The sequence below is a fragment of the Tenebrio molitor genome, chromosome 2 (assembly GCF_963966145.1).
Source record: "Tenebrio molitor chromosome 2, icTenMoli1.1, whole genome shotgun sequence".
Taxonomy (NCBI): domain Eukaryota; kingdom Metazoa; phylum Arthropoda; class Insecta; order Coleoptera; family Tenebrionidae; genus Tenebrio; species Tenebrio molitor.
This window is the reverse complement of record NC_091047.1, coordinates 3,398,887-3,425,503: the sequence shown is the minus strand read 5'-3', so window position 1 is coordinate 3,425,503 and position 26,617 is coordinate 3,398,887. Positions and strand designations below refer to the sequence as shown.

General features: G+C 42.1%; 7 protein-coding genes and 1 long non-coding RNA gene across 16 annotated transcripts in view; 4 read left to right on the top strand and 4 right to left on the bottom strand.

Moving 5' to 3' along the window:
• The first annotated feature begins 3,943 nt into the window (after positions 1–3,943).
• Positions 3,944–6,753, top strand: LOC138124312 (uncharacterized). 2 transcript variants are annotated; one of them, XM_069039324.1, is made up of 6 exons: positions 3,945–5,094; positions 5,146–5,386; positions 5,438–5,545; positions 5,595–5,779; positions 5,832–6,174; positions 6,229–6,753. In XM_069039324.1, exons 1-6 carry the CDS (start codon positions 4,993–4,995, stop codon positions 6,750–6,752), a joined length of 1,503 nt encoding a protein of 500 aa, XP_068895425.1. In that variant the 5' UTR covers positions 3,945–4,992; the 3' UTR covers position 6,753. The 2 variants fall into 2 exon arrangements, with proteins under 2 accessions (XP_068895424.1, XP_068895425.1); XM_069039323.1 differs by having other exon boundaries at positions 3,944–5,094; positions 5,832–6,753.
• Positions 6,754–6,798: 45 nt separating this feature from the next.
• Positions 6,799–7,878, top strand: Dysb (Dysbindin). 2 transcript variants are annotated; one of them, XM_069039387.1, is made up of 4 exons: positions 6,799–6,911; positions 6,962–7,443; positions 7,491–7,652; positions 7,700–7,878. In XM_069039387.1, the coding sequence occupies exons 2-4, from the start codon at positions 6,990–6,992 to the stop codon at positions 7,804–7,806; spliced, it is 723 nt and encodes a 240-aa protein (XP_068895488.1). In that variant the 5' UTR covers positions 6,799–6,911; positions 6,962–6,989; the 3' UTR covers positions 7,807–7,878. The 2 variants fall into 2 exon arrangements, with proteins under 2 accessions (XP_068895488.1, XP_068895487.1); XM_069039386.1 differs by lacking the exon at positions 6,799–6,911 and having other exon boundaries at positions 6,918–7,443.
• LOC138124318 (PHAF1 protein CG7083) lies at positions 7,866–11,230 on the bottom strand. Of its 5 annotated transcripts, none has more exons than XM_069039331.1 (9): positions 11,003–11,230; positions 10,604–10,686; positions 10,423–10,550; positions 10,170–10,365; positions 9,938–10,118; positions 9,790–9,858; positions 9,439–9,650; positions 9,113–9,385; positions 7,866–9,059 (listed from the first exon to the last, which is right to left on the bottom strand). In XM_069039331.1, the coding sequence occupies exons 1-9, from the start codon at positions 11,064–11,066 to the stop codon at positions 8,979–8,981; spliced, it is 1,287 nt and encodes a 428-aa protein (XP_068895432.1). In that variant the 5' UTR covers positions 11,067–11,230; the 3' UTR covers positions 7,866–8,978. The 5 variants fall into 5 exon arrangements, with proteins under 5 accessions (XP_068895432.1, XP_068895433.1, XP_068895435.1 ...); XM_069039332.1 differs by having other exon boundaries at positions 9,938–10,129; positions 10,184–10,365; positions 11,003–11,221; XM_069039334.1 differs by lacking the exon at positions 11,003–11,230 and adding an exon at positions 10,755–10,948.
• Positions 11,116–13,085, bottom strand: Mettl3 (methyltransferase like 3). Its single transcript, XM_069039312.1, has 3 exons — positions 12,468–13,085; positions 11,970–12,417; positions 11,116–11,916 (listed from the first exon to the last, which is right to left on the bottom strand). The coding sequence occupies exons 1-3, from the start codon at positions 13,083–13,085 to the stop codon at positions 11,324–11,326; spliced, it is 1,659 nt and encodes a 552-aa protein (XP_068895413.1). The 3' UTR covers positions 11,116–11,323.
• A 77-nt stretch (positions 13,086–13,162) lies between these two features.
• bcn92 (LYR motif-containing protein bcn92) lies at positions 13,163–13,659 on the top strand. Its single transcript, XM_069039405.1, has 3 exons — positions 13,163–13,303; positions 13,359–13,479; positions 13,533–13,659. Exons 1-3 carry the CDS (start codon positions 13,227–13,229, stop codon positions 13,596–13,598), a joined length of 264 nt encoding a protein of 87 aa, XP_068895506.1. The 5' UTR covers positions 13,163–13,226; the 3' UTR covers positions 13,599–13,659.
• Mat89Ba (nucleolar protein 6 Mat89Ba) lies at positions 13,646–17,947 on the bottom strand. The gene is made up of 6 exons (XM_069039287.1): positions 17,778–17,947; positions 16,028–17,718; positions 15,511–15,968; positions 14,399–14,956; positions 13,839–14,350; positions 13,646–13,787 (listed from the first exon to the last, which is right to left on the bottom strand). Exons 1-6 carry the CDS (start codon positions 17,793–17,795, stop codon positions 13,668–13,670), a joined length of 3,357 nt encoding a protein of 1,118 aa, XP_068895388.1. The 5' UTR covers positions 17,796–17,947; the 3' UTR covers positions 13,646–13,667.
• A 1,186-nt stretch (positions 17,948–19,133) lies between these two features.
• Positions 19,134–19,536, bottom strand: LOC138124380 (uncharacterized). The gene is made up of 2 exons (XR_011157124.1): positions 19,394–19,536; positions 19,134–19,295 (listed from the first exon to the last, which is right to left on the bottom strand). It is a non-coding gene; the product is annotated as an uncharacterized lncRNA (long non-coding RNA).
• Positions 19,537–20,247: 711 nt separating this feature from the next.
• HnRNP-K (Heterogeneous nuclear ribonucleoprotein K) overlaps positions 20,248–26,617 on the top strand; it is a 57,316-nt gene continuing 50,946 nt past the window's right edge. For 2 of the 3 annotated variants that reach the window (XM_069039339.1, XM_069039341.1), the window contains exon 1: positions 20,248–20,400. The gene's annotated coding sequence lies outside the window, so the exon portion shown is untranslated. The remainder of the gene's footprint in view (positions 20,401–26,617) is intronic. The other variant, XM_069039342.1, reaches the window with a different exon arrangement.

The window sequence follows — 26,617 nt, the reverse complement described above, 5'->3', positions numbered from 1 at the left end:
TAATGGTCCAAAGGGTAGATAAAAATCAAGCCCCTTGCACTTCATACCCCTCTGTCAAACATCAGCTCGTTTCGACCCCCTATTGTGTTTTGGTATTTCGTGCATACCTGCCCCCCTCGGTGGGCCAATATTTTACCAGCGTCATAAACCGCGTATCTCCCAGCGGCTACAATTTGTCAAGCTGGGAGAAGTCGTCGAGAAAAACGTTCCATAATAAATGAGAACACCTCCACGGGTTTTATAATTAGACCCAGTGGTAGTGTTCCCACAGCGGCATTACTAATAGATCGTTCTAAAATAGGCGACTTATGGATTTTCCCTATTATGTCTTCGCCGGCGAGCAGAATGCGAGCGCGGTGAGAAGAGCTGAAGAGGGAGCAGGAAATTTCATCCAAGTTCGAGGTGGAGCAATTTGTGAGGCCGAGAGGAATTTTTCGTGCGCTTTGGCATCTCGAGGGTCCACCCGAGCCGGTACTTTCCAAGTTGGAAAGAGGCTGAGCGCTCGTCCCAGCGATCGAACGTGAACATGAACATGTTCACGCTGTTCACGCTCTCCGTCTCGCTCTGGCTGACTCATCGAAATCTATGGAGATTATTGCAGCGCTCCCATACCAGGCTTGGGCCGGAACAAAGTTTCGATTCCTCGACCTTTTCTCTCTGCGGAAGAAAGTTCCGATGCTTTCTGAGCCGGCACGAATTAATTTTCTGGATTTCTGCATTCTGGACGACGCATTAAACAGAAAGCGGGGCGATTGCCTAATTACAACGTAATCTGCACGCTTTCTTTTTCTGATTGGGCACCGACCCTGCTGAGGCACCGCTCTAATTCTGCCTCTATTCGTTGGCTTTTCGACGACTCGCTCCGAATATCGGACGGGTTTACGCTTTGTGAAACTCGACGCGGACGAAACTCCACAACTTTTCGCTGTGTCAACTGTTGAGGGCGTAGACCTCGACACAACACTTCCATTGGACATGATGCAACTGCACAATCTGGCAGCTCCGCTGAGGTTTCCTGTCGCATTAGCTTCTTGAAAAGCCTCCAACGCTGGTCAGGGGCAACTCATGGGGTAACGGGACAGGAAATGCCGCAGTATACAGGGCGGTTCGACTAGGAGGGAGTGCACAACGGAAGCATTTACTTGGAAAGTTTTACAACTAAAACTTACCTGGAAAAGTTATCACAAACGGAACGTTTCCTAATTCCTAACTTCACAATTCTAGAAACATCCTCATAACAGAAATGATTTATACCTTGTCCGCTAAAGAACATATTTAAAGTTATTTAAATTATTTTCTGCTAGTCTGGAATCAGGTTTTTTCATCTTTCGTACCAACAAAGCATCATCTGCATTATTAATATTATTATTGGAATGGAATTTCTTTGAGTTATAATTTTTTAAAGATTTCGATACACAACCGAGTCCTCTTTGGAAAGAACTAATTGAGGTCATTTCAAGACAACCTGACGATGTTAAAATCTTTTCAAAAGTATCAAAATGTATCAATACCGATTGCCACGAATGAAGGGAGATAGGAATTTAGTGAAATCACCTAGTATGTCTGAGGTGAAATATTTTCTGGAAAAGCCTGTAATTTATGAATTCCACGAAGGATAATAATAACAAAGGCTTTGTTTTTAACGGACATGCGTCGCTTCCAGCAAGACGTTCCTTCCAGGTAGATTTGGGGATAGGATAAAAACCGACAATCATTAATTGTGGGGTCAATTCTCATTTGTAATTGTCAACCCAGGGTTATTTATTCGCTCCCTCTATCCCCTTTAAGCATTTGGCACCAAAACACGCTGACAACGAGTACAAAATTAGCAACAATTTTGTCGTTTTGCATTGCTGATTGTCCAAATTTTGTCGAGTGAACAATCCAAAGTGGTTTCAATTATCAATATTCATTCAATTAGATATTCAAGTGTAATCGTTCGGGGAATAATTCGAATAAATTAGTCATAGCATAAATTATAAAATAATCCTATTATCCTTGTAATTAAGTCGAAGTTCATTAATTTTTAGCAGGAAACGTATTGTGTTCTGTAATTATATTCTAACAGAGCAGTTATTTGTTTTCTGACTGTAAATACAGGTGAATCTCCTTTTGCAGACACTTTTTCCGTCCTCTTTTGTACAAAAATGTAAAAAACAAAGCAAATAGAAGTCGGTTTTTTTGCCAATAAATAAACGGGAACTGGCTCGATAAAAGCTTAAACCTGGCTCTTGCGTCACAATAATTTACTATATCACCTGATTAATTGTACTGTTCATGAATCTCCACGTTCTGCAAGGATATAATGTTCCAACCATTTGAATCAATTAAATCTGTGATAGATTGAGGGTTTTTTGGTGCATCAACTCAGCTAAATTGAAACTCCATCAGGACAAACATCTAAAAGAGACTCCAAATCATATTGGATGAACCGGGATGTTGTTTCTGTTTGGAAGCGAAATTATTTGACTAACTCTTCTCACGAGGAAACATTAAATAGGTACCGACTGAATAAATCTTTGATACGACAGACATCGCCAATTGGGAGTTGATACACTAATCTGATTATACTTCCCCTTTGATGATGCGTCGAGAACGAATGAAATTCTCCCGGTAGAAATTTCTGGTGTTTCGGAGAACGTGTCGAACACATGTTTGAAGTGTGGCATCTGTGCAAAATTCGCAGAGGCCCAGGGTATCGTAAATCAATAACTTGACAGGGAGAATTTGATCAGACAAGTTCCCACAAAAATTTTCCCCACATCTTGCGTGCCCCATCTCCAATTAAGCCGAGTCTTTTCCCTCGTCACTCGTTTTTTGAGCCATCTTTTAACGCTGCTGACGTCCACACTTGAGAAAAAGCATCAAGAGATCCCTCGACTCTGCAGTTCCTGGTGGAAACGATCGATGTCGAGCTCTTGTTGGAACGTCTGTGGTGGAAGCTTTGTTGGTGAACGGGTCGGTCTGAGAGCGATTCGGGGACTAGTTTGTAAACCCAAATAGGTTTCGGAGTGAAGTTTCACGAAGGTGGTGCAGAGAGGGAGGAATCGACCCCGCTTGGAACTTCCCAATCGTCGACAGATCGGATCGAGAATTCGAGATTGTGGTGTTCGTTTTTATCAGAGTTCGCATTTTTCAAGACATTGCGGAGATTTTTCTTGTTGCAAATTTAACGCCGTAACTGAATTATAAAAAGTTATTACTTTGCTATTAAAGTATGACTTTGTAAGGCCACACTGAAAGAGTCAGAGGTTTCAGTCTTCTGAGCGACGTAATGGGCCTGGCGAATAATCCCAGGATTTGCTTTTGATGTTTTCTCGTCCGTCTCGTTGTTCCCGCAACTCAAGCATCTCTCGTTTCATTAACATTTTTCGCATTATAAACCTTCTTCCCGATTGATATCTTTTCGTAGCATTAAAGCATATCCAAGCAGATGTTTTGATATTTTAACCAATGAGAAAAATCATTAATTTTCTTTCTACTTCACGATCTGTTTTAGTTTCAAATTGCACCATCCACAGCTACCAAACATTGTTGGTTGCCGTCCAAGTTTTAGAATCTGAACTTTCGTCCAATTATTGTACAATACTGCATCTATTACTACTTATTAAAAATAGTAGTAGTAGATGGTAGAACTTTCTACACGGCGGAGAAAAACTTACCGTTTTTTACCTACCTGATGATTATGATGCAACAGCAAAAATGCTTCATGTCTCACCAGCCTCTTGTTTTTCCATCAGCAATAAATTGTTACTTAAATAAAGTAAAAATCTATTGCTTTCAACCAAAATGGAACGGCTCAAAGTGAGGTTATGTTTACAAACATTCTCACTCCGAACAATTATCTTGAATTTAACACGGTGGATCCATTTGTGGCACTTGTGAATATTTAAAGATTTCACGATGAAATCCGTACGCTTCATATAAGACATATTAGATAAAATGCAAAACGGAGAAAAGTGAGGTTATGTTCAAGATGATTCTTATGTTTTTATTATCTTGTCATGATAATTTGCTAATTCTGACATACAAATCGGCAAATTTAATCTGCTACCTCGTTCATGACCTCCACAATGCACTCTTCGAAAGAGACTTCGCTCAGATACGTTGCAAAACATATCGGTTACAAAAGTAAGGTTATTTTGATGGATTGGCGACATTGGCGTTCACATTTGGCAATAGTTTACCCGAATATTCAAATACACATATTCGATCATCTACGTTTTATTCTCACCTTCTACAATGTGTTTTTCATCAGTGAACTTCCAGACTAATCAAATATTCAACCAAGGGCAGCAGTTATAAAAGTGAGGTTATGGTCGTTGAAAATTTTACATCCCTAATCATTTATCCTACATCTAATGATGAATCAATTTGTACCATTCGTGCAACGATTTTTAATTTAAATACTTCTCTTTGTCGCACTTTTTTTAGTAAATTCGTCGACTAAAGCTGATACAGAAAAATTGAGGTTAGGTGCGCGCGTCAAATTGTGACCCGGTTAGTTTAAACTTTAAATATTGGTGATATACGGGAAACATTTTTAGGTAGGATTTCAAAGGTGTAATTGTGAATGTTTTTAAACCATCTGAAATGATTTGACGATAATTTAAAGAGCTTTTGAGAAATATTCTGCCTGTAACGTTGTTTGATTGTGTTTAAATTCAAGCGGTGGTTCTAGTGGTGGTAAGCAAAAGCAGGGAACAAAAACCGGTGTTGGCATTTCTCTTCCTATTATTGCCCCGTCACAAACATCTGCGATAACAAAAAGTAAAGGGCACTACATAGGCACGCCTATAAAAACGGATAGGCCGCAGGGCGTTGTAAATCGATAAGAGTCGACAGACATTGGGGACTACACCCTTGGTTCCCGTGACTGTCGGTTCTTCTCGAGCGAAGCGGTCGAAAACGAGATCATGATGCAAAGGAGGCAAAGTCGGTGTTGACGAAAAATCGAAAAGCATTTTTCCTTGACAACTTTCACATGTTGACATGAACGTAAGGGAACGTCTTAAGGAGGCATATGAGAACGTATCATTCAGTGCCGATAGAACCTGGACAAACATCCCCAATGCATACCACAAAAGCAACATGGTAAGGGTCGCGCGCGCGCTTTACTCTTACGAATAACCGTCAAATTGGCAGGAATTATACTTAACAGAACACCACATACAGAGGAAAAGGTTGCACAGGAACAGACCGAGAACTGTGAAGGAATGCATCCCGAAGAGTAGACTGGCACAGTATGCGAATTATGTGTACAACGAGTCGAGGGAAATGTCATACGCTTCCAGCACCTCCGACTGTGACAGCAACTTGTCGATGAGCATACCCGGCGAACCGTGGGAGATGCCGGAAGTCGGAGAACTGTACAGGTGGTTCTTGAGTAAGTTTAGCGAGAAGTTTGATTCCAGCTGAGACAAATTTTTGGTTGTAGAAAACCAGCCTGAAGATAACTTTTCTAGGCTCGAAGGACGTTACGAGTCGCCTTTGCTCGGCGTCAGCGGTTTCGAAGACAAGATTCTGAAGATACAGATCACAGAAGGTTCCGACTGAGGTAGTTTCACCACAAATATTACCCCCACACTTTTCAGACAGAGTCAAAAATATCTGGAACAAAGAGTGCCTCCAGTTTGGCGAGCGCACCAAGACCGACCAAGTGCTGGTGAACTTGTTCACCTCGCCCATGAAGAACGTCTTCCTCTTCAGCAGCGACAGCGACTACAACCACGAGTGGTTCAGGAATATATCCGTGACGAAGGACTTCGAGCAGCTGGAGGTGTGACTAGGACATCTCTCGTAATTAGAATTTGTAATTTTGGGAGTTGCAGCAACTGTCCAAGTCGTTCAGAGAGCAAACCAGTTCGATTTCAAAATTTTTGGCAGGGGGCAACGAGACCGTTCCCCCCACGACGGAGCCCACATCCACCGAGATTCTCTACTCGGAGGTCCTCCAAGGCTTGTCGCCGAGTCGCAAATTCATGTCTTCGTTTAAATCGGATAACGGGAGGGGCCCGCAGGACGAGGCGTCGGTCAGTCAGGACACTTTCACAAACTTCACAATTTTAAACAGTCAGAGGGCGGGACCGGAAGAACCCTCCAAAAGCGATAATTTTAGCCAAAACAGTAGCTTACCAAAAGTGTCTCAATTTTCGCCAGTGCCACCTCAAACTAGTAATAAATTTGTGCCTCAAAAAACCTCAACGGCCAATGTTTATTTTCAAACAGATACGCAATCCTACGCACGGTATAAGTTCCCCGCCACCACCCAGTTTCCAGTGGACTCAGTTCCGCGCCACACTAGAACCTCCATGATCCACCACCCGTTCTCCTCCTCCTACGTCCAGCAGACCTATTTTTATTCGCCCGTGCAGACCGTCCAGCGCTGGATCCCCTCGAATTTTAACTCCTACTACCCAACGCAAATTTTTACGTCGAGCTGGTTCACGCAGAACCCCGTCATTTCCAGCGTCAATAGGATCTTCGGACCGTCCCCTGTAAATACTAGCGAGACCAGAGACCCTATCGACGTTTTTAACCGGAGGCTCTTCGAGTGCGGCCGGGTCGAGGACACCCAGTTCAAAGAGGAGGCGGCGGAGGTCGACCCCTTCCTCGAAGAGCACCAAGTATCGACCAGCGTCTCGGAAGAACTGGAAATACAAGCGCTGGAACAGTACAGCAATTCCAACGAGAATTTTTACCAGGAGTTGGAAAGACAAGCGACCGAACAGTACACGAGCTCCCCCGAATAAATTTTAAACTTTACTTTTAAGTAATAAATCAAAATTTAACCACTCTGGCAGTTCTTTCAAAATTACCGCCGCGGCGCCGACACGGACAGATGGCAGCACTTGCCCACTTGTTTTGACGTGAACGTCAAAATCACCTGATAATTGACAAGTGTAGGCGAGGTAAACAAACTGTTGTTTACGTGTGCTTCCACTAATAGACACGTTTTCAGATAATGAAATCGGACGGTCCAAGGCGGAATGTTGTCCACAATAAGAGATAAATTGTTGAACGTCACAAAAACTGTTCCGTTATTTAGTTCCAACAGCGACAAGGGATGCGTGCAGTGCGAGGTGAATCTAAACGCTGGCAGTGAGATTTTGACTCATTTTCAAAACGAGTGGGAGGTGTTGCACAATACCAATGAGGACAACGCAAAAAAGGCCGCGGCTGCCGCCGCCACCATCGCCAAAATCACACACAAGATCGATAGGGACAAACAAAGCTTGAGCGTGATGACTCACCTGTTGACCAATTCCAATCTAAAACTGAACATCGCGAACTGCACCAAACAGATCGAGCGCCTTTACGGCAGTTTTCACGAAGTGGAGGAGGGACTGCTCCATTTGGAGGATCTGATCGACAACATCCAGTTTGAAAACATGAAGAAAGAGCACAGGTACCACTTGAAGCAGTACAAATTGCGGAAAGATGGTGAGACTCGCCGTTCTAGCAAATCGATTTTACGCGCGCGGTTTCAGAGTCGCTGAAAGCGGTCGAGGCGTCGCTGAAGGCGAAACACGAAAATCGCCTGGCAGAGCATGAGTTAAAAAAGAAAAAGGAATTGGAGGAGAGACGGCAGGTTTTCGACGAAGCGTTCAAAAACGATGTGGAGAGTTTCAAAATATCCGGAACCATACCTAGTGAGTGTCCGAGATTGTCGCGACCACTTGATATGCACTTGTTTCAGAGCTAGATCTTCCCAAGAAGCAGCCCAGTGCCTTACTCGAGGAAATCCAAATCGACTACGACGAGAACGAGCTGGACCAATTTTTCGAAGACACAACCGCCCAATAACCAGTGTTGCAATGTTGAATCTATATATTTTATTAACTGTTGAAGGATAAATAAAAACGGGGTTTTGAAGTTTTTATTTGTATAAATGACATGAATCACATTTTTTTTAAATTACCGTTTTTATAACTAAAACCTTATGAGATCTGAAATGATAACAGTGTATGATTAAATATAAAAATATACTGTCTCATTGAGAAAAAATCACAAGAAAAATAAATATAAATAGCTGGTCACACGTTACAGCGGAACTTCCATAGAGTGATAGTTGTAAACGGGGGAATACCCAACGTACTGGCAATGACGGTAGAGAATATATCACAATAACGGAGTGAAGAAAAGTGGCACTGCATAGAAGTCCAACTGCGTCAATTTTAGTGAAATAAACAAACCAGAGTCGCACGCTTCCAGATCAGTATATTGTTGAACTTACGATAATAATTTTATTGATACAGTAAATATAAATCGCCGAGTCGGGTAGGTACACTCGTGGTGCGCCGACGCCGCACGCGTGTGCATACCCGACAAAAATGAGAGTACCACGAAACAGATGGCGTTTGGGTCTTCACATTACAAGATTAAACATAAATTACTACACATTCTAGTACACTTATTGCTTGAACACGCTCACAAACAGAAAACTCTACGGGATGTAATGTGACGAGCCAAACCGAACTCAATATCTTAAATCCTACGCAAATCATATTTTTACATTTTTTCTTTGGTTTGAAAACCATTAATACATTTCAATAGAACATGGACAAAACCTGAAAATTATTTACACGAATCCTCCGATGGCAAAACGAAATTGAACACGTGACCCTGACACCCCTGTAAGCTCAAAATCTGAAAAAGCTACATTAATCCGAGGGGAGGGTCCAAACTATTACCGAATCATAATTTTTTTGCCGATTTTTCACGTTTATGAATTTTTTTGGTTTTCATCACAATTTTGAAACTTTTTTTGGTTAATTTTCCGATTATTCAAAAATTCCTTAACTATAAATTAATTTTACAATTAAGCTATTGGTATTATTCTGTTACTAAATTGTAACTAGATATTGACGTAACTGTACATGTTGTATACTAAGCTGATGTGGATTTGTTGGGGGATTAGATTATTATGGTTGCCAGTACCTGTTTGCCAAGATGAGGTAAGTGGCGGAGAGCCTCTGTCACGCATGCTCCGACTCGCTCTGGTAAGGTCTCCCATCACCGTATATGCTCAGCGAGGCTATCAGGTTGTTGGGCATCACCTAGAACGACACTCGTTATTCACCGCAGAACTCGGCCGCGCTCATTTCCTCACTTCGAAAATAATGTCCTGGTAGCCGTAACAGAGGGTGCTGCCGAAGGGGTTCGTCGTGTTGGTGGAGCTGGCCCTGTTCAGCACCACCGGTCTCTCGCTGGGCGTCAACTGTTTGCAGATGTCATCCCAGTGGCAGTAGGCGTCGATGTCGGCCCCGTTCAGCGACAACTTGAACTCGCACCTCATGTAGATGTTGAAGTTGTAATGGCCCGGGTAGTTAGTGTGCAAAACCAGTTTTTTAACTAAATGCGAACGGGCGTCGAACAACACGTCCTGTCGAAACAAATTCGGAACAATCACCGACCGCTCCACCGCTCTTCTCTTACCAGTCCCAGGGTGAAGTAGTTGAAAAAATAGTCGCTCTTGGTGTCGGTGTCGCGGCGCAAGGCGTTCGGAGTGTGAATCCTCATCTTGTCCTCGCTCTTGTAGAAGACTTCAGAGGGCGCTCCCAGCGCCGTGGCGACATCTTGCGCCGTGTGTCCCAACAACACTTCTCTCTCGAACTGGATTTTCGAATCGATTCGACGGTTGTTCGTGCCTAAAATTTGCCAAAAGTGAACTTAACTTGTTTTTCACCGACAACAAACACACCAAGCGATTAGTCGACAGTGTTAAAACAACAAGAAAAATTAATGCGTTACGAGAGTCTAACAAGCGCGAAAACGTTGCCAACTTACTAAACCTCATCGTTTTTACGTTGGGACAGCTAATTAATTTGTTCTTATTGCCAATAACCGTGCGGTTAACTAAAACGATACCAACAACCCTTTGTAATTTCACCCCCAATTGGAATCGTCAATTTTTTTTTTTTTTAATTATATTTACCTGCGAGCAGACTCAGTTTAATCCCTCTAGTGTAGCACTCTCCTCTCAGTATTTCGGCTTTCTGTAAATACAGCTGGCCGTGGTAACACGACAGAGGCAACTCGGGAGCGTACGCTTGTTCAATGTTTGAACCATAGTATATTGTCATTCTGGATACTAGGGGCGAACTCCCTGGGGGAAACTGGAGTGACCCTGTTATTATTATGCAATCAATAAAACACTCAAACTGCACCTTTTCGCTCTTACCCAACTTGTGAGTGTTACCCGATTGGAATTTCGATTCTACAGGGAAATAAAAGGAGAGGCCCCTAAAATTTAATATAAAAAGCTCCTTTTCGGAATCGTACACTCCTGGATGTGTGGCACCAAACGAATGTTCGATTTGTTCAATCGATGGCAGTACTTCTGGTGAGTTGAATGGGAGATTACTGCAGCAAAAATATTTTTTAAACAACAAAAAAATACAAAAACTTGCGCAACATTACCAGTATTTTAATTTGACCAATTTCATACAGTATATTTCGATTATCTTAAGCCTTTGCGAGACGGGGTCGAAAAATAATCTGATGCCATCTTGAGGTAAATTAAGAACCAGGTCTATGTCTAGCGGGTTCTACAACGGCAACGCTAATTACGAGGCTCAAACAACTCCGTCGATCTACTTACAGTATCGTTATAGAGGACTTGGACATTTTTTATGTAGCCCACTTGGGACTGAATAATTGCGATGGCTTGGGAAAAATGCATTCCTAAAAAAACGACTTGATAAAATTATTTCGCCTACGCCTCGCGTTGTTGGTGTCGTTGTGTAATGCACCTTGTTGTGAAATTTGAACGGGTCCGAGAGCCACGGACCAAAATCGGACGATTTTTATCGATACGCGCAAAATAATACAAAATCGAAGTGGTTAAACTTTAAACAATTTGAAGGTCGTCCGGGCCAATTACATCACGTAAAGTAAAATAATTTGGGTGCATCGTCGAGTGGCGCGTCGCGCCCCTCGATAAAAATCGCGACAAACAGGATAGGCGCAATAAAAATAATAACAAAAAAGGGAAACCCACCTACTATAAACTCCCACTGTTCACAGCCCAAAGAGCGTTCAGGAACAACGTTGAGCGTCAGCATTTTCCGTAATTAATAAAAACAGTCTTTAAACAACAATAATACACAACAATGAACAAATCAAACTGTTTATTCCTTTTTCTTTTGAATCGAACGATCCTTTGTCTAAAAACTCCCAGTCGCCATTTTGATTGTAAATTCTGACGTCTGTCATTGTGATCAGCTGATTGCTGTGTCCAACCCCGCGCGATTAAAGTCACTAAGCTAAACGTCGATAGAGTGAAAAATCGCATACCACAACAACAAAACATAAACAAAAATTAATGGTTCGTTTCACTCGGGGGTCCCATGCAATTTCCCGACGGGTACCGTTTTTTGAAGTTCTCGATCAGGTCGGAGTCGACCAGTTTGATGCCGTCTACCTGGTTCCCCAGCGTTATCCAGTTGGGCTGGATGTTGTGGGGGCGCCCAAACAGCTCGATCTTCCTCGTCCCCGGCGACAACCGCTCGATCATTCCGTAGATTTCGTCCGGTTTGTGGCTGGTGGCGCGCACCTCGGCCACGATCACGTCCGAATCGAGCCCCCTGTTGAGATTCTGCGGATTGCCTTTCATTCCGACGAGGCAGTGCTCTTTGCCGTGGTTCAGCCAATGGCCCGTCCTCCCCGTGCGGATGATGCGCTGCAGCTGGTTGGTCTTGACCCAGATGATCTCGTCGACGCGCTCGTAGCCCCACAATTTGAGGCACTCGCGCCCGAGTTCCATGGCTCTGCCCGTCACCCACAGGAAGATGAGACCCTCGTCTTGCAGCTGGGGGATTCCCAGCTGCCGCATCTCGTCGTCCGACATGGTGCCGTAGGGGAGCTCCATGTGGATGTCCCACGGGGGGTCCGCCATGATCACGGCGAATTTGCCTGCAACCGGTCCCGTTTATCGGTCTGGCGGTTAGAGGACGGCGAAAACAAACCTAATACTGTCATGTCGAGGTAGCGCAAGTCGCACTGCACCCACTGGGGCGGATACAACGTTGTGCTTTCTTTGGGAGCTACGGAAATCGCGGTGGTCGTCGGTGCCACGCCCTCGGTTTGACCGCAACGATCCACCTCATAATGCACATATTTACAAGTGTCCATGTGGAAGCAAGTGTTCAGAAATGAACAGTCCCCTAACGCCTCGTCCGTATGTTTTTGAATGATTTTTTTAAAATGCAATTTTCTACAGTCGGCCATTCCGTTTCTCTCGCAGTCGGTTCGGGTCCCGTGGGGGCAAAACTCCATCAACTGTTTCCCACCCTGAGATCGAAAGCGTTCAGTCAACGAACGCTCCTTGGCAGTGGGCTTACTCAACAAATCCAAAATCTCTTCTCCCAACTTTTTACTCTCTTTCTCTTTCGTCGACGGCATCGATAACAACGACTAAAAAATAAATAATCAACAAAAATCTCTCATCCAACCAAAAAACATGCCATTATGTCAGCTTTTGGTTCTTTTTTCTCCTTCTTCCTCTTCTCCTCATCCTCACTCTTCTCACAATTATCATCCCTCTTCCTTTTCAAACTTTCCCGAACGTCGTCGTCCTTCTTCTCGGGAGAAAACTCGGCAATCATCGCGTTTACTTTAGTCACATCGATGAAAGTCACCTCCACCAGGCTCCTCCCTTCTTTCACCACATCCTTAATGCTGATCAACTTCTGAGTGGAAAACTTTTGGAGCAGATTACAGACCTCCTTGTGCGAGGCGTGTCTCTTGAGACTCATCTTCAACGAGTCTACAAGCTCTGTGGACGTTGTGGGAATCTGGAGCGTCACCTCGCTCAGCGCCTTCAACAGCTCCTTTTCCAACTCTGGATCGATCTTGACCAGGTCCGTTTCGGGCTCGTCTTGCTTGTTTCTCGATTCTTCGATCGAACCGGCACCCGTAGCGGCCGCATGGGGGCTGTCGGACAGGTGAACGGGCGATGAGGTGGTCGAGTTGAGGCTGGAGCCGAGAATATCTTGCCGCTCTTTTTTGCGCTTTTCCAGACGTTCTCGAAGGATGTTGCGCTTGCTTTTGATCGCCTGGATCTCTTCCCACGCGTCCGACATCGTTTGTTCACTCCAAACACCACATTTAAAACCGACACAAACAAACCCTTATCTTTTTAGGTTATGTCAACGTGCGGACATAACCTCAAATTATTTTAGGTTAAGTCGCAGGTCACGGAAAGTTTGAAGACTATTATCGACATGAGTAAAAGTCAGGCGTTACAGCTGTATAAAGCACTAATTAGGGAATCGAAGAAGTTTCCGGCTTATAATTTCAGGTAAGTGATTTTTTTAAGAAATAAATTTCTTGCATGTCTTGCATCTGATTGCCAGACAATATGCCCTGAGGAGAATACGCGACAGTTTTAGAGAAACTAAACACTTATCAGATAAAAATGTGATAATGCAAAAATTGGAAGAAGGAACCAAGAGTTTGGAAGTAATCAAAAGACAAGTACTGTGACTGTCTTCATGTTTTGTCATTTTTATCTTTGCAACAATTTTCAGGCAATTGTTGGACAACTCTATAGTACAGACAAGCTTGTTATTGAGCATCAGGCGCCGCAAAAGTGATCTGTTAGTGATTATTTGTAAAATGGAATTATTAAAATAAAATAGCATTTATTTATATCAATCACTTTATTATCTTTTGTCAATTGACTTCACCAAGTCCTTTCCTAAAACATAAAAGTCCTCTATCAAAGCGTCCACATTTAAAACCAATTTTCCGTCAACTAGTTTCCTTCCATTCACATTTGAAATCTGCAAAAACGACAATCAAAAAAATACTTACGCATTTCTCTTTCACCTCACCTTGAAGTCTTTATCTTCCAAAGCTTTAGGAATCCATAACACTCCAATTACGTTTCCACCGTAGGTATCGTGAAAAAAGTTGGCAAAATCGCCGTAATTATTGCGCAACTCCCTCAAATAGCATTGCACCGGATTAAATCCGGTAATCGGTAATTTAGTGCTTTCACCGGCATCAAAATCTTTCAGGACAACTTGCCCCTCCAACTCATCTCCAATGACTTGCTCGTGCCGCACCGGATTCAACAGAGGGCGCAGCTGTATAAGAACATCGTAACCGTCGAGATTCGGAATGAACAAATCCTTTACGATTGTAAGACTCTCTTCTTTAACGATTTTTGTGACGAAACTCAGAGTTTCACTCGCGAGATGCTTGACCCTCCTCAAAACCGCTTTAGAAGGTGCGGTTTTGGTGAACGAAGAAGTGCAGTCGTCGTAGGGCATGGCGACGAAGAGGTCCGGCCAAGCCTCACGATTCTGCATCAGCTTCGAGTCGATTTCAGCGATGGTCTCCTCTACAAACACAAATTAAACTGGGACAAACCAGTTTCAACGCGACTCACTCGTTATTTCGTCGTTAAAACTGACAACGACTGGCTGGATGTGCCATTGTAGTTCTGCAAAAAATTTTAAGAAGCGCAAAAAGCCGACTTGTGGGGTGTTGGGAGTAGAGAATGGTGATTGGTTGATGAACAGAGAGGCGCTTAGTAAATTGATGACGTCATCGGGGAAAAGATAGTTGTCGATTAAGTGCGAGCGCAACCACCGCTTTACCAGAGCGGTTGTGGGGCCGAAGCTCGGATATTGCGACTGCAGTCCCTTCAGGGCTCCGGTCAGTTTGGGCAGAATGTTGAGTCTCATTTCCATCTCTCTGCTCTCTGGCGTCTCCTTGTAGACGGTCACTCCGTTGGTGGTGGTCTCCCTTTTTAAAAAACCCACCTCTCGGGAGATGTACAGTCGGTACCTGAAGACGTATCCTTCGTACAAGACGTCCAAACAGTCGGGTTTGACGCTCGAGACGATTTTGTGCTTCTTGGACAACGACTTCGAAATTTCTAGATAAAATGCGGTTTTCATCCGACGGATGCTCTCCAAGTCTTTGGGCCACTTGGAACTGTGTTCTAAAATTTAAAAAAGGGGATTTTATAATGTGATCAATGAAAAGAGAGATAAAAGGGAGCTGTGTAAAGTCTCTTAAGAGACTTTCTCTTTCGGTCTAGGAGGCCATGTCCGAATAATTACATCCTACGTTTGCAAAAAAAAAATTTCCACAGCCGCCCATATCTCTTTTTTGTACGAGTCACGACCTGCCGTATTATAATCGGCCTGTTCATTTCATTAAAAATGCATTACGAAAATGTTTCCGAGAAAAAACCAATTTCCGCCGATGAGGGCGTCACAAAACGGACGTTTCACTAAAAATAATAATCAATACGTAATATAACAATGAACAATTACAACACTAAACACAAAAACAACGAACAATAAGGAAAAAATTCATGCATTTAATTTCAAAGCAGCAAAAAACATGGGAGTTTTTTGACTTCAAATTCAAAATGTCATTTGAACAAGAACAATTCTCGGTGACAAAAACTTAAGATGAATAATTACCCTAAAAAACGCACGTTTACTAGCGCTAATAATACAGCAGGTCGTGGTTTTTGTCAAAGTTTACCTAACTGAAGGACGCACTCGATCGGTTTGACATATCTTGGGACAACTCCGACTCGCTTTTCGTTCATCACTATGTTATTTTCCAAAGTCGTGGTGACTTTGCCCCCGCTTCTGTAATTGCTCGGAACCGGAGGGAAAACTTCGGTGTAGCTGAAAGTGTCTGAAATTCCTTGCACCCCCGTTATGGACAGAGGCATTTCCAACCCGCGCAGTTTCTTCCCCAAATCGTCGCTCGAGGTGATCGCTCTCAAGCAACACTCTTCGTTTGTACCCATGGGATAAGAGGCGGAAATCTTCTTATTTACCAACAGTTCTTCAAAGCTGTCGTAGTGCAGTTTGTACTCAAGCTGAAGCTTTTCAGACACGACCCAATTTACGATTTTTTTGATAATTTCGCGTTTTTCTTTGATGGTCTCGGTTTTGAAATAAACGGCCACGCATACCGAACCGTCCTTGAATCTAAAATTCGTTTACGTCTTAGAAATATATGTTTTTTTAGGCGTAGAAAACCTCTGTACCTACGATCCGTGGAGAGTTCGCCCCAAAACTCTCTAAACTCCTTCTCTTTGGGGTCGTTGAGAGCCGGTCCCATCTCTAGAATACCGAAAGCATTGCTGGGGTCCAAATTAATTCCAAATGACATCTTGTTAAATTCATTTTGCCCAACTATGGGAACGATGAGCGAGGCCCTCTTATTAAACCCTCTGTTCAAAACATCCTCTACATGTTTCACCACGAACAGTTCACTCAAACCCAAAAATTTTGTTCTCTCGTCTTCGCTCATCTTATCGGCGATGTTATCAAAACGCGAGTCGCTCTTCAAGGTCAAGACTAGATCATACTGAAGCTCAACTGGTAATTTGGTGATGAACAACGAGTGGAACGCGTTGATTCCGCCATCATCCAAAAGCTTGAACGCGATCCCACACTCGCTTTTTATTTTCTTATAAACACCCGAATTTAAGAAGGCCGTCACGTTGTAGCAACCAGTTATATCCAAAAACACCACATCGTAATTCTCCTGGAACGACTCCAAAGACTTCGAGTCGTCGCCGAGACTGATCGGACTCTTCGTCAAGTCGGTCTCGCTCAAAAAATTCCAAAAGTTTCTGAGAATCTGATATGAGCTCATGTGCTTGTTGATTCTTTTCTTGGCGTACAAGTACGCCACGAAATAGACGATCAAGTCCTCCGTAAATGACCCCAAACCCGCATTCAATTCCCGTTGAGCTAACCACACGTAAATCAACTTGATCGCCTCTTGTGCGTTGCTCAATTCAGACAAATTTTCGCGAATGAATAAATTGTTGGCGGTGAGAGTGACGTCGTGAACTAGCGAGGCGTTGTAAAAAGGCGTCGGTGCTTGGGATGTGGGGCTCGAATCGAAAGTATTTATTTTAACGTTGTTTACGTCGGGGAGGAAGCGCGAAGGTTTGAAGTAATTCTCGACGGGAGTGGCGAAAATGTTGACTGTGATTTTTTCGTTCAGGTTTACTTGCAAAGTAGGCAAGAGACTGTTGTTGTTGTGAAATGACCATTGAACCTCGCCCTCGATATTTTTTTCTTTGAGGAAATGACAAATGTAAGCTAGATAGTAATGCCTTTTCACAAAGTAGCGATTGTTTAAATAGTCTTTCACATTGAAATACGCTCTAGGCATTTTGAGATTGATGTTTACGCGTAGCTTGGGGCCCGGCCACGCGTTGATCTTATCCAAACCGAACAACTCATTCATTTCAGGCTTGACAAACCTCAGAATAAAATCTTGATCACATTTAATTGTTATGTCAGCAATATCATTGACCAGTCTATCTGTATCTGACAGCTTTTTTTTTGCCTTCTTTTTAATACCTGACAACGGAATGTTAAAGTCCGGCAATTCATCTAATAAAGACTGAAACGACTGATACCACATCTTAAACGCGTTTCTGTGTTTGTTTTTGATTTTCACCTCCTTGATCAGTTCCTCAATTTGCAAACGAAACAAGTTATTGTTGTATAAATTCTGCGTCTCTTTTAACTCGTTGAGTTCCTCGACCGTAGGAGGTTTGTAAAGTTCGTTTTTGCTCTTGTTGGATGTTTTTGAGGTTATGTCATCATATTTTACTTTTTTCAAAGGGCCGTGACCATTCTGGTGCGACTTTCTTTTGCTTACGCGTTGCTCATCGTCAACGCTTTCAGCCAAAGAATTGTCGCTAATATCCTGGTCCTTTCAAAAAAGATATTATAAATTTAAATTCCTAACCTCAAAATGTCATGTTGACTCACCTCATCTGACACGTCCATGGTGTGAAGAATTTTATTCACTAAATTATGCGTCTAAGCACTGATTTCTGATATAACGTATAATTACAAAAATTAACGCGAAAAACTATTTTCCAAACATGGTTTACATTTCACACGTGCACGGACAAATGAACTACATGGGAAGTTATATAGTGAAGTTACTCAGATTTAGTGGAACTACCGTGAATTAAACGTGATCTACTGTGCTCCTAAGTCTGAGGTGAAATTTTTTTAAAGTAAATTTTATTTTTATTCGATTTCAATGTGTACCATCATTTACTAATAAAAGGAAATAACGATGATAAAAATAATAGTGATTAATTACAGGATATAATTTAATCTTTCGGGATAACAGTGCTCTGCGTTATCGGCCCAATTAAAAATGTCGCTTGACATTTGCGCATGTCTTTGTCGTTAACTTTTTCAAAACTTTTTTCTGTTTACGCAGATATCGCGCCAAACTTTGCGCAAAACCTGCACTTTGTGAAAAAAGCGCAAGAACTGAGTTGCGTCACAGTTTTCCCAACAATGAACGAGTACAAAGACAATCCGCAACTTGCATTGGCCACTCTAGAAAAAATAGCGGAAGAGATCCCTTCAGGCGTCAGGTACGAAAAGTCAATGCCCTAAGCTTTGTTGAAATTCTTTGTAACGGCTCTTTCTCGTTTCCATTTTGACACCTACATTTACTTTTGTCGGTTCTCGACTGCTTCGAGTATTTGCATTTACGAGCACGGAACGATCAGTTAGGTTGTGACTTGTGCAAATATGTTTCTATTTACTCATATTGCACCAGTCCCGGCCTGACCGCTCTTCTAAACGACAGTGGCTAGTCTCGAAAGTGCACTTTTTCGAGTTTTTATCGTGTGTTGGGGTTACAGCGCGGCCGACGTGGGTGAAACCGTGGCCAACGTTGAACACTGCCCCGGCGAAATCGCCGATAATTTACGCAAATGCATCGCCGCAGAATTACAGAAGACTCTCAACGACGTTTGGGCGGCGAACGGTGTGAGCGAGAAGCTAGAAATGCTTAAACAATTTAAATGTAGCGAGACTGCAGATGTTCGGTAGGATTTGGTGCTTTGTGTCACTTGTGCTGTTAACAAATTACATTTCAGATCGCCGCTTTCCAGCGAGCAAACGCTAAGCGTAGCATCTGCAAAGCATCTGAGGTTAATGAAAGAGCAACTTCAAGCTCGCATTAAAAAAATCAAAGAGGAAAATTCCATACTGGAAAAAGATATAAGGACAAAAACAGCTTTAGTTCAACAACAAATGAAAGACACTGAGTATGATTTTGAAGTGTTTCAAGACAAATAAAATAAAAATATACACATGTAACTTTTTTTGTTGTGTAATAATTTCTTGCAAAATTAAAATATTTATACTTATGTAACTAGAAATGAAAGTTATTTTAATTTGTAGACAGTTTTTCAATTCTTTTTGCGATTATTTTGTCATTTGTTGACACTTCTTGATTTAGTGAGATCACTCTGTCCTCTAAAACGGAAATATCAGCGTGGGAATAGCCTTCTGCATTCATTTCATCTACATAACTTCAATGGTAATAACATACAATGCCAGATTAAAGTACTTACCTGTTTCAGCTTCACAACAAAATTCATCTAAACTGTCCAAATATCGTTTAGCTTTTTCCACGTAATTTTCATCAGTCAGACCAATATTAACTTGATCCTGTTTAATCTGATGCAGTTTGGTGGACATATCCTGCAAAACTTGAATTACAAATACATAACACTCTTATGCTACTCACCATGATTAAAACTTTATAATATTGAACGTTGTGTCTTATTTGCTTCAAATTCAGTTCCAGTCGGTCGATTTTCTGATTGATTATCCTTATTTCGTCTGAGATCCTCTCAATTTCATAATCTACAAAGAAACGGAAAACGTCGACGATTCTATGAACATTGACTAGGAACATACTCAATTGGCATTTTGTTTTATTTTCTTCAGTACTTTGAATTTGTTGCTCCTCTCTGCGTTGCGAAATTGGAAGTTTTATATCGTTCCCCATTTTACTGCATTTGAAATTTGTTATAATGTCACAAGTTCGGTCGGTAACGAAGACAACTTTGTTAAAAACTGAAATCGGAAGCATAAAATTGTTGAAAGTAGGATTTTATTATCAAAAACTATTAAAACGAAGAATACGAAAAAGATGTTGTTAAAAAAATATCGAAAGGATTTATTTTGAAACCGTGAAACGTGTAATACTGGTTGCATAGCTGCAGAGCTGAAAGTTTAGGAGTAGATAATGTAGATAGTTCATGGGGCTATTTGTTGCAGTACTTATTTATAACATTGTAATTGAAATTTTTCGAAAAATGACGTATACTCTGAAAATAATGCATTTCACGCAGATAATCGTTGTTCTGTGTCGGTATTGCAGGAATCCGCCGGTCGCGCGGTTAGATGGCGCGCTCGTCGCATTTTTGTACAAAATGTCGGTCATGCGTGTTCCAAGGGGTATGTGCTTTATCAACAAGCATACATAATTTAGCATCCTCTGACGCCATTGCCGTTTGTAACCATTTTTTTTCGTGTTTTTTGAAATTCTGTGTTCGCCAAGGAATAGTGTCAGGTGAGTTTTGTCCAGAACTTGTTAGAAAACCGTCGTGGATGCGGCGATCTAGTGGCGATGGAGCCGGTTGTTGAACCACCCTACCGGCCGTTGAAATTTCGTCGAACCCTTTGTCCTTTGCGTTGCCATGTGATAATGGGACAGTAATTGCGTCCGTAACGCAATTTCGTCCGTCGTATCTGTCCCAACCCGAGTCGCATGTTCGCGATAATGATTTCATGTGGACAATCGAATAATTTGTGTATTTTTACGTTTGTTGTACCAATAATGTTCCCTAGCAACTCGGCTTTGCTACACCCGGAAAGTGCCTTTGTCGAGTAATATTTTATCGTGATGTGCACTGTATTCAATTTATCCGACATTAGGCTTATCGTCAATCGATACAAATGCACGGACTCGTTCGTGCTCGTTTTGTTTATTTTTGTTCAAATTCCAGGTACATTTGTTTATTGCGGCCGACATTAAATTTATTACCCGCCGCAAAAACAAGTCGGACTAGCGGGTGCACTGACAGACGGCACAAAGGGACGCCAAAAATTTGACATGTCTGGGGTCCCATTGTTGTACTAATGCTTGGCAGAGAGCCCGCGGGCCTGGTACGTTTCAAACGCTCGCAAACCGATTCTTTGCTAACACTGCCAATGTCAAGGAAAACGCGTCGGACGAAAGAACCGCGTCCTTACAACAAAGACTCCTCCAACATTACTCGACGAATCTTACGACGTCGCTTCTTATCTTATCGCACCCAGGCTGCTCATCGCGATTACAACACAATTGCCCCAAAACAATTGATTTGGGAACGGGGTCATGCTTTGAACAGCTGCCAAGGCTCGCCGATGCGAACAATGTTTTAAACTTCGCCTCAGTTTGAATTTTTCCCTGTTGCTCGCAGAAATCACAATTGAACTGTCAACTACCAATTAGGGACTTGAGTTTTCTTCGGTTTTTAGGTCCGTCAAGTTGCCGAATCCACCTGTCAAGAGCAACCCTAACCAAACTTTTTTCGACTGGAAGTTCGCAGCGTTGTTGGAAGTTTTGTAAATGTACAATACACGAAACGCGCCGTAATTATAAATTAACATAATACCTGGTTTAATAATGGAAAGTTCTGTAGTCGGTCGTAAATTATCAAGCATTCAGTAATTTGAACAATGATGCTTTGGAGAATTACATTGGACGGGTTTGCATGAATCGATCGCAGATTAGGATTCAAAAGCGTCGTCTCGTTTGATTTCGCACAATTGGATTTTGGGAGCCATATCGTGGAATTAAAAATTGAAGGGCGGCGAGAATTTCCGGTGAAACTTTAGTTTTATTTGGGCGCCTTTTCAGCGAAAGTTTCTTTTATTTCATTGGCGTGGTCAAATTGAATTCGAACTCGCTCGTAATGCATTAGTGAGTGTTCCACATTATGTAAATATACGAAATATTCTCATCTTCTAGTGTATGAATACAGATCGCCGCTTAAAATGCTAATTTGAATACAGCGATTCGTCCCCGGAGCGCGTTCGCCGCCCCATCAACCCGCCCATACATTTTTCCTGACAGTCATACACCATTAGAGAAAGTTTCAATTTTGTAAATTGTAATTTGAGTGATTTATAACGCGCCTCGATTGGACGAAAAATCGATTGTCGCCTCGTTTTTCCCACAAACATATTTTCCACTCTGGGCCCGATTCAAGTACAACGAACTATTTTCGGGTCCCGGTCGATAGAATTGTCTGTGATTGTGCCAGGCGGTGATTTATATAATTTGGACAAACACACGATAAATTACACGCTCGTCTTGTTCTTACGCGATCTTTCTTGGCCCCAACTTAATTATTACCACATGATTAATGTCGCGGTTAGCGGTCCAACGGTTGTAGAAAATTGCGCTTAATTAGTTCCGTTTTCCCCATATTTACGGTTTTTTTAATAACGAGGGAAACCGACCAAGCGAACGCTTCGGTTCAATTTTAAAAATACCAACAAGAAAAACACGTAAATTTGGTGGCTTCGCCAGGCGGTCCGGTATATTTCAGATTTTTTTCCGTGTTGTAAATAAAATAATAAAAATAAACATATACGAAATCGTAGGCGGTTCAGTTTGATACGTTCCGTTTTATGGGTTTGTTTTCAAAATGGAGTCTAATCGGGGAACGGTGGATCATTCGGGTGTCTGTTTTTCGGGTCCGGAACTGAAAAGCGAGAAGAGCTAACTATCGGGTCCAACGGGGAGAAAATACGGTTCATGATAAGAATCTAAAACTTATTGATGTAATGATGTGCAATCATGTTGAGAGGAATGATCGCCTGGGGGAAGTCTTTTGTCCGGAATCTCCCCCACCGGACTAAAAAATGAAGATATCGATCTCGTTCGGTTCGTGTTGTCTTTTTGATAACTTAATCCGCTCCAGACATCGTATGCCAATCTGCGCGATTAGCACTTGCTGCAAGAGGCAGCACCATATGCCGGCGAAACATTCCACGAATCGGATTGCACAAGATAAAACACCCCTAAGTGAAACCGTTATGCCTGTCATTATCGGACTTTTTCGACTCGTAAGCCGATACTTCCATTCCATTTCGTTTTTACAACCATTATATTGCGCAAAATAAAACATCAGATATGGGTTAATAATTTTGTCAAGCGAATGTGGCAACGCAAGATATGTGTCAGATAAAAATTTGCCAAAGGGAACGAACGATACGACTTTGCCGCAAAGGATTTGAAAGATATCTCGACGCTCGGCTATCAAAAATTTTATTTTAAGGCTTGCGACAACGGCAGTGTCAGAGGTCGAGGTTGTTAAATCATCGATAATTGTAAAAACGATTGTTGAAAAGGTTAAGAGTCGTGATAAGATGAATCGGCAGTGGAAATGCAGTTGAAGACATTTTTGGTTGGTGGTTCTTTGGAAGCAAAGAAGAAAATGTAAGAAAAGAATTCTGGAGTCCAAACAAAGGCGCAACTTCTTGCTTCACCGGATTGCATTGGGGAAACGTTGGGGACGTCATCCACGTGACCTCGTGCATCTGTTTGCAATGCAAATTTCCGGTTTACGCGACCTGAAAATTTCCACATGCCGACTGGAAGATTCTCCTGTTGGACGTACCCTTCCGGTAAAAAATGTCCCATTTCGTCGGCGTCCTTTGTCATCGCCGCCAACACAGGATTGGCTTTTTCTCGCAACGCCGCCCAAAAAAATCACACCAACAGAAACGAGGCCATTTTACTAAGTGGAAATGGCCCATGACAGCGATTAATTAAAGAAATGGCGACCAGATAAATTCCGAAGAGGCGCGCCTCTAAAAAGTGATTTGCGGTTGAAGTTTCTGTTTGGGGAAGTCGCAAACGACGCTGCATTTGGACGTGTGTTTTTGTAAATTATTACAAACAAGATTTTCATCGGGACAAAACCGAGGGAATCAGAGCAAAAACGTGTTTCCGATTCTACGTTACCGCATTTGTATGAATTTGTTGCCGGACGAAACGTTTCAGTGTTTAATGTTGTTAAAACGCAATTAAATTTTATTGGTTTTGGTTTACCAGATTAGATAATGACCGTCGTCTGGAGCTTTGTACAGACGATTAGTTATCTAGGAAATTTGAAAAATGAATTGGCGCGCTTAAAAATGTCCACTTAGAAAGCTGGAAGGATTTCTCCGTGTTGAATATTTATGTTTGGTATTTTTATCCTGTGCTGCTATCTCTCTCCGACGCGTTAGTAGAGGAGGCCAAGGTTCAAGTTCTCCGATTCAATTGTTTTTATTCGATGACGTTAATAAATGAACAGAGTTACTTAACATCAATCGGACCATTGTATGGTTTCTTGGTGCACAAAAAAGAGAAGCGGAGGAGCATTCCGTCGAGAGTAACAGTTGGACTTCAAGGTTGCGGCTTGGGGGTCATGTCGGGCGTTCCAAGATTCGGCGTTCCAATTATGTTGGTAGCACTGTCGGGTTTTTACTCGACCGGTAGCGTACGCCATAATTAATCACCACAAGCCCTACCACCCATAAATAATTCATGGTTATGGACCGTGCCAGTTATGGCTGTTGAACGGCAAACAATTGTTTAATTGGGATGGGCATGTGTGTCCGTCCGTCATGACAATGGAGGAACCAGGTGGAATTAATTTGGGCGCCATCCAAATACACTCAAGGAGGAAAAAAAAACAGTCGCCGGCTCGTGTTTGTCGACAACACAAAGAACGCATCGACGACGAATATCGATAAGTTTAATTATAGAATTGAATGAGAGAGATGCGGGAACTAACAATCCAATTTATGTGTTTCCCCCGATCGGGCAATTTTACATGAAACTAGAAAATTGCCGGTCGGAAGGCGCAATTACTCATAAATTTCCAATCAATTTATCGGAGTGGCCGAAAAGTTTTTTCCCCCGCCATTAAAAGCGATATATTTTTTTCCGGTCGGCCCATAAAGCTCTCGAGCTTTGCGTGATCAAAGATCTGTTCGAGTAAGTAATTGAGCAATTTCGAGGGTCCGATTTAGCATCCGGTCGGTCGACACACCAGGCGGAAATGCAAAGTTTTGTGGACCGTACAAGTGTAAACAATTAATTGATAAGAAGGAGAGTCTAATCGCGTCAATCGGAATTCTTCGCCTGGTGAAATTGTGCGTTAACGACTGCACCGGTTGACAGTTGGGGAATTAGAGTTTGTTCGTTGGGTTCAAAATTTCCGGGGGGTGGGTTCGTGACAGAAGGATTTCGAGAGTTTTGGCCGTCGTAAGATTGGGAGTTTTATGTGACTGGTGACTTTTTGTCTGGGGTAATAAGCGGTTGCGTTCCGTTACGGCAATACCGTATAATGATGATAATTTTACCTCGTTGGAAGGGTTTTGCGGTAATCTATGTACGTTTAATGACAAAGCGAATACGGCGTGGGTGAAAATTGCCGCAAAAAGGTGAAGGTTTCCGTTTTGAAATCTGCGGCTCACGAATTAATGTTCGTTCCGGTCGTTGTGCCATTGATTGAGGGAAAATCGAATGTTTTAGTAAAAATTATAATTGAGAGATGAGGCACGTTTTGCAGAAGTTCACCAATTGGGATAAACCATGAAATTATATTTCGTAGAGCTGCAAAAGGCGAGATAAAAATTGTTAATCGTCCAGTTGTCAACCTCGACTTCGTCTCGGTCTTCAATCTCTGAGCTTACCACAAAAAGACTCACTTCTACTCTTAATGATATAATGTACTATTTTTTTGCATATAAAAGTACACTGTTTCTTGTTCATGACAAACAGTTACTTCAGTACCATGAATAAAGAACTGACTCCTAGAGAAAACACTAAAATTGGATAGAATACTCAAAAATATAGTATCGGGCGTTCAAATGAAATCCTGGGCTGAGTAGGCGTTGGAAAAATTAAACCGTTTAGAACAGTGTAAAGTTTGAATTTCCCGCCGTTTGCATGAATGACATTTATTTATGTTTAATCGGGACATAATTGAACATGTTTGTTTTCGGCAAAGGGTGCCCTTAGATATTTGCTGCGAGAATAGGAATCGTTACGTTATTCTATTTTTGATGTAAAACATTGCAAAGAAAGAAAAAAAAGAAAAATTTTTTGGCTCTAAATTTTAGGTTAGCTGTCAACATGCTCCAATTAATCTACGCTTTAAAAAAAGCACAATTGACGGTTTCCAAAGCCTTCCCAGCCCAGGATTTCATTTGAACGCACGATATATTATATCATTAAGATTAGAAGTGTTTCTTTTTGTGCTAAGCCCAGAGATTGAAGATCGAAACGCAGTTGAGGTCGACAACTGGGCGAAGCACAAAAAGAGCTTCTACTTCTAGTTATATCTAAAAGGAGTTAATAATTCTGTTTCCGAATTTTACACAATTTTGGGTACGTCAGAGGGTCTAAAAGTTGGCAAATGTTCAAGTAAAATTTGATAAAGTGACGTAAAATCCATATGTCCACTCCATCCAGGAAAGCCATTCGAAAAGTTCCCAATTATTGCCCGCATTTGGCGACGAGGTGATTTATCATTTTCAGCTAAAACCTCCCATTAAAATTTTAATTTTCGTATTAGCCCGGACGACACGTGTTACCGTCGGCGCTTTGATATTTTTGCTTGGAAGTTTAATTGAATTTGTTAACCGTGAACCGCCGCCCGGGATTGTCACACCTGTTGTGGGAATCCTCCACGTGGGGAAATAATTTTTGTAACTGGATCAAGCGAGATTAGCCGAATTAA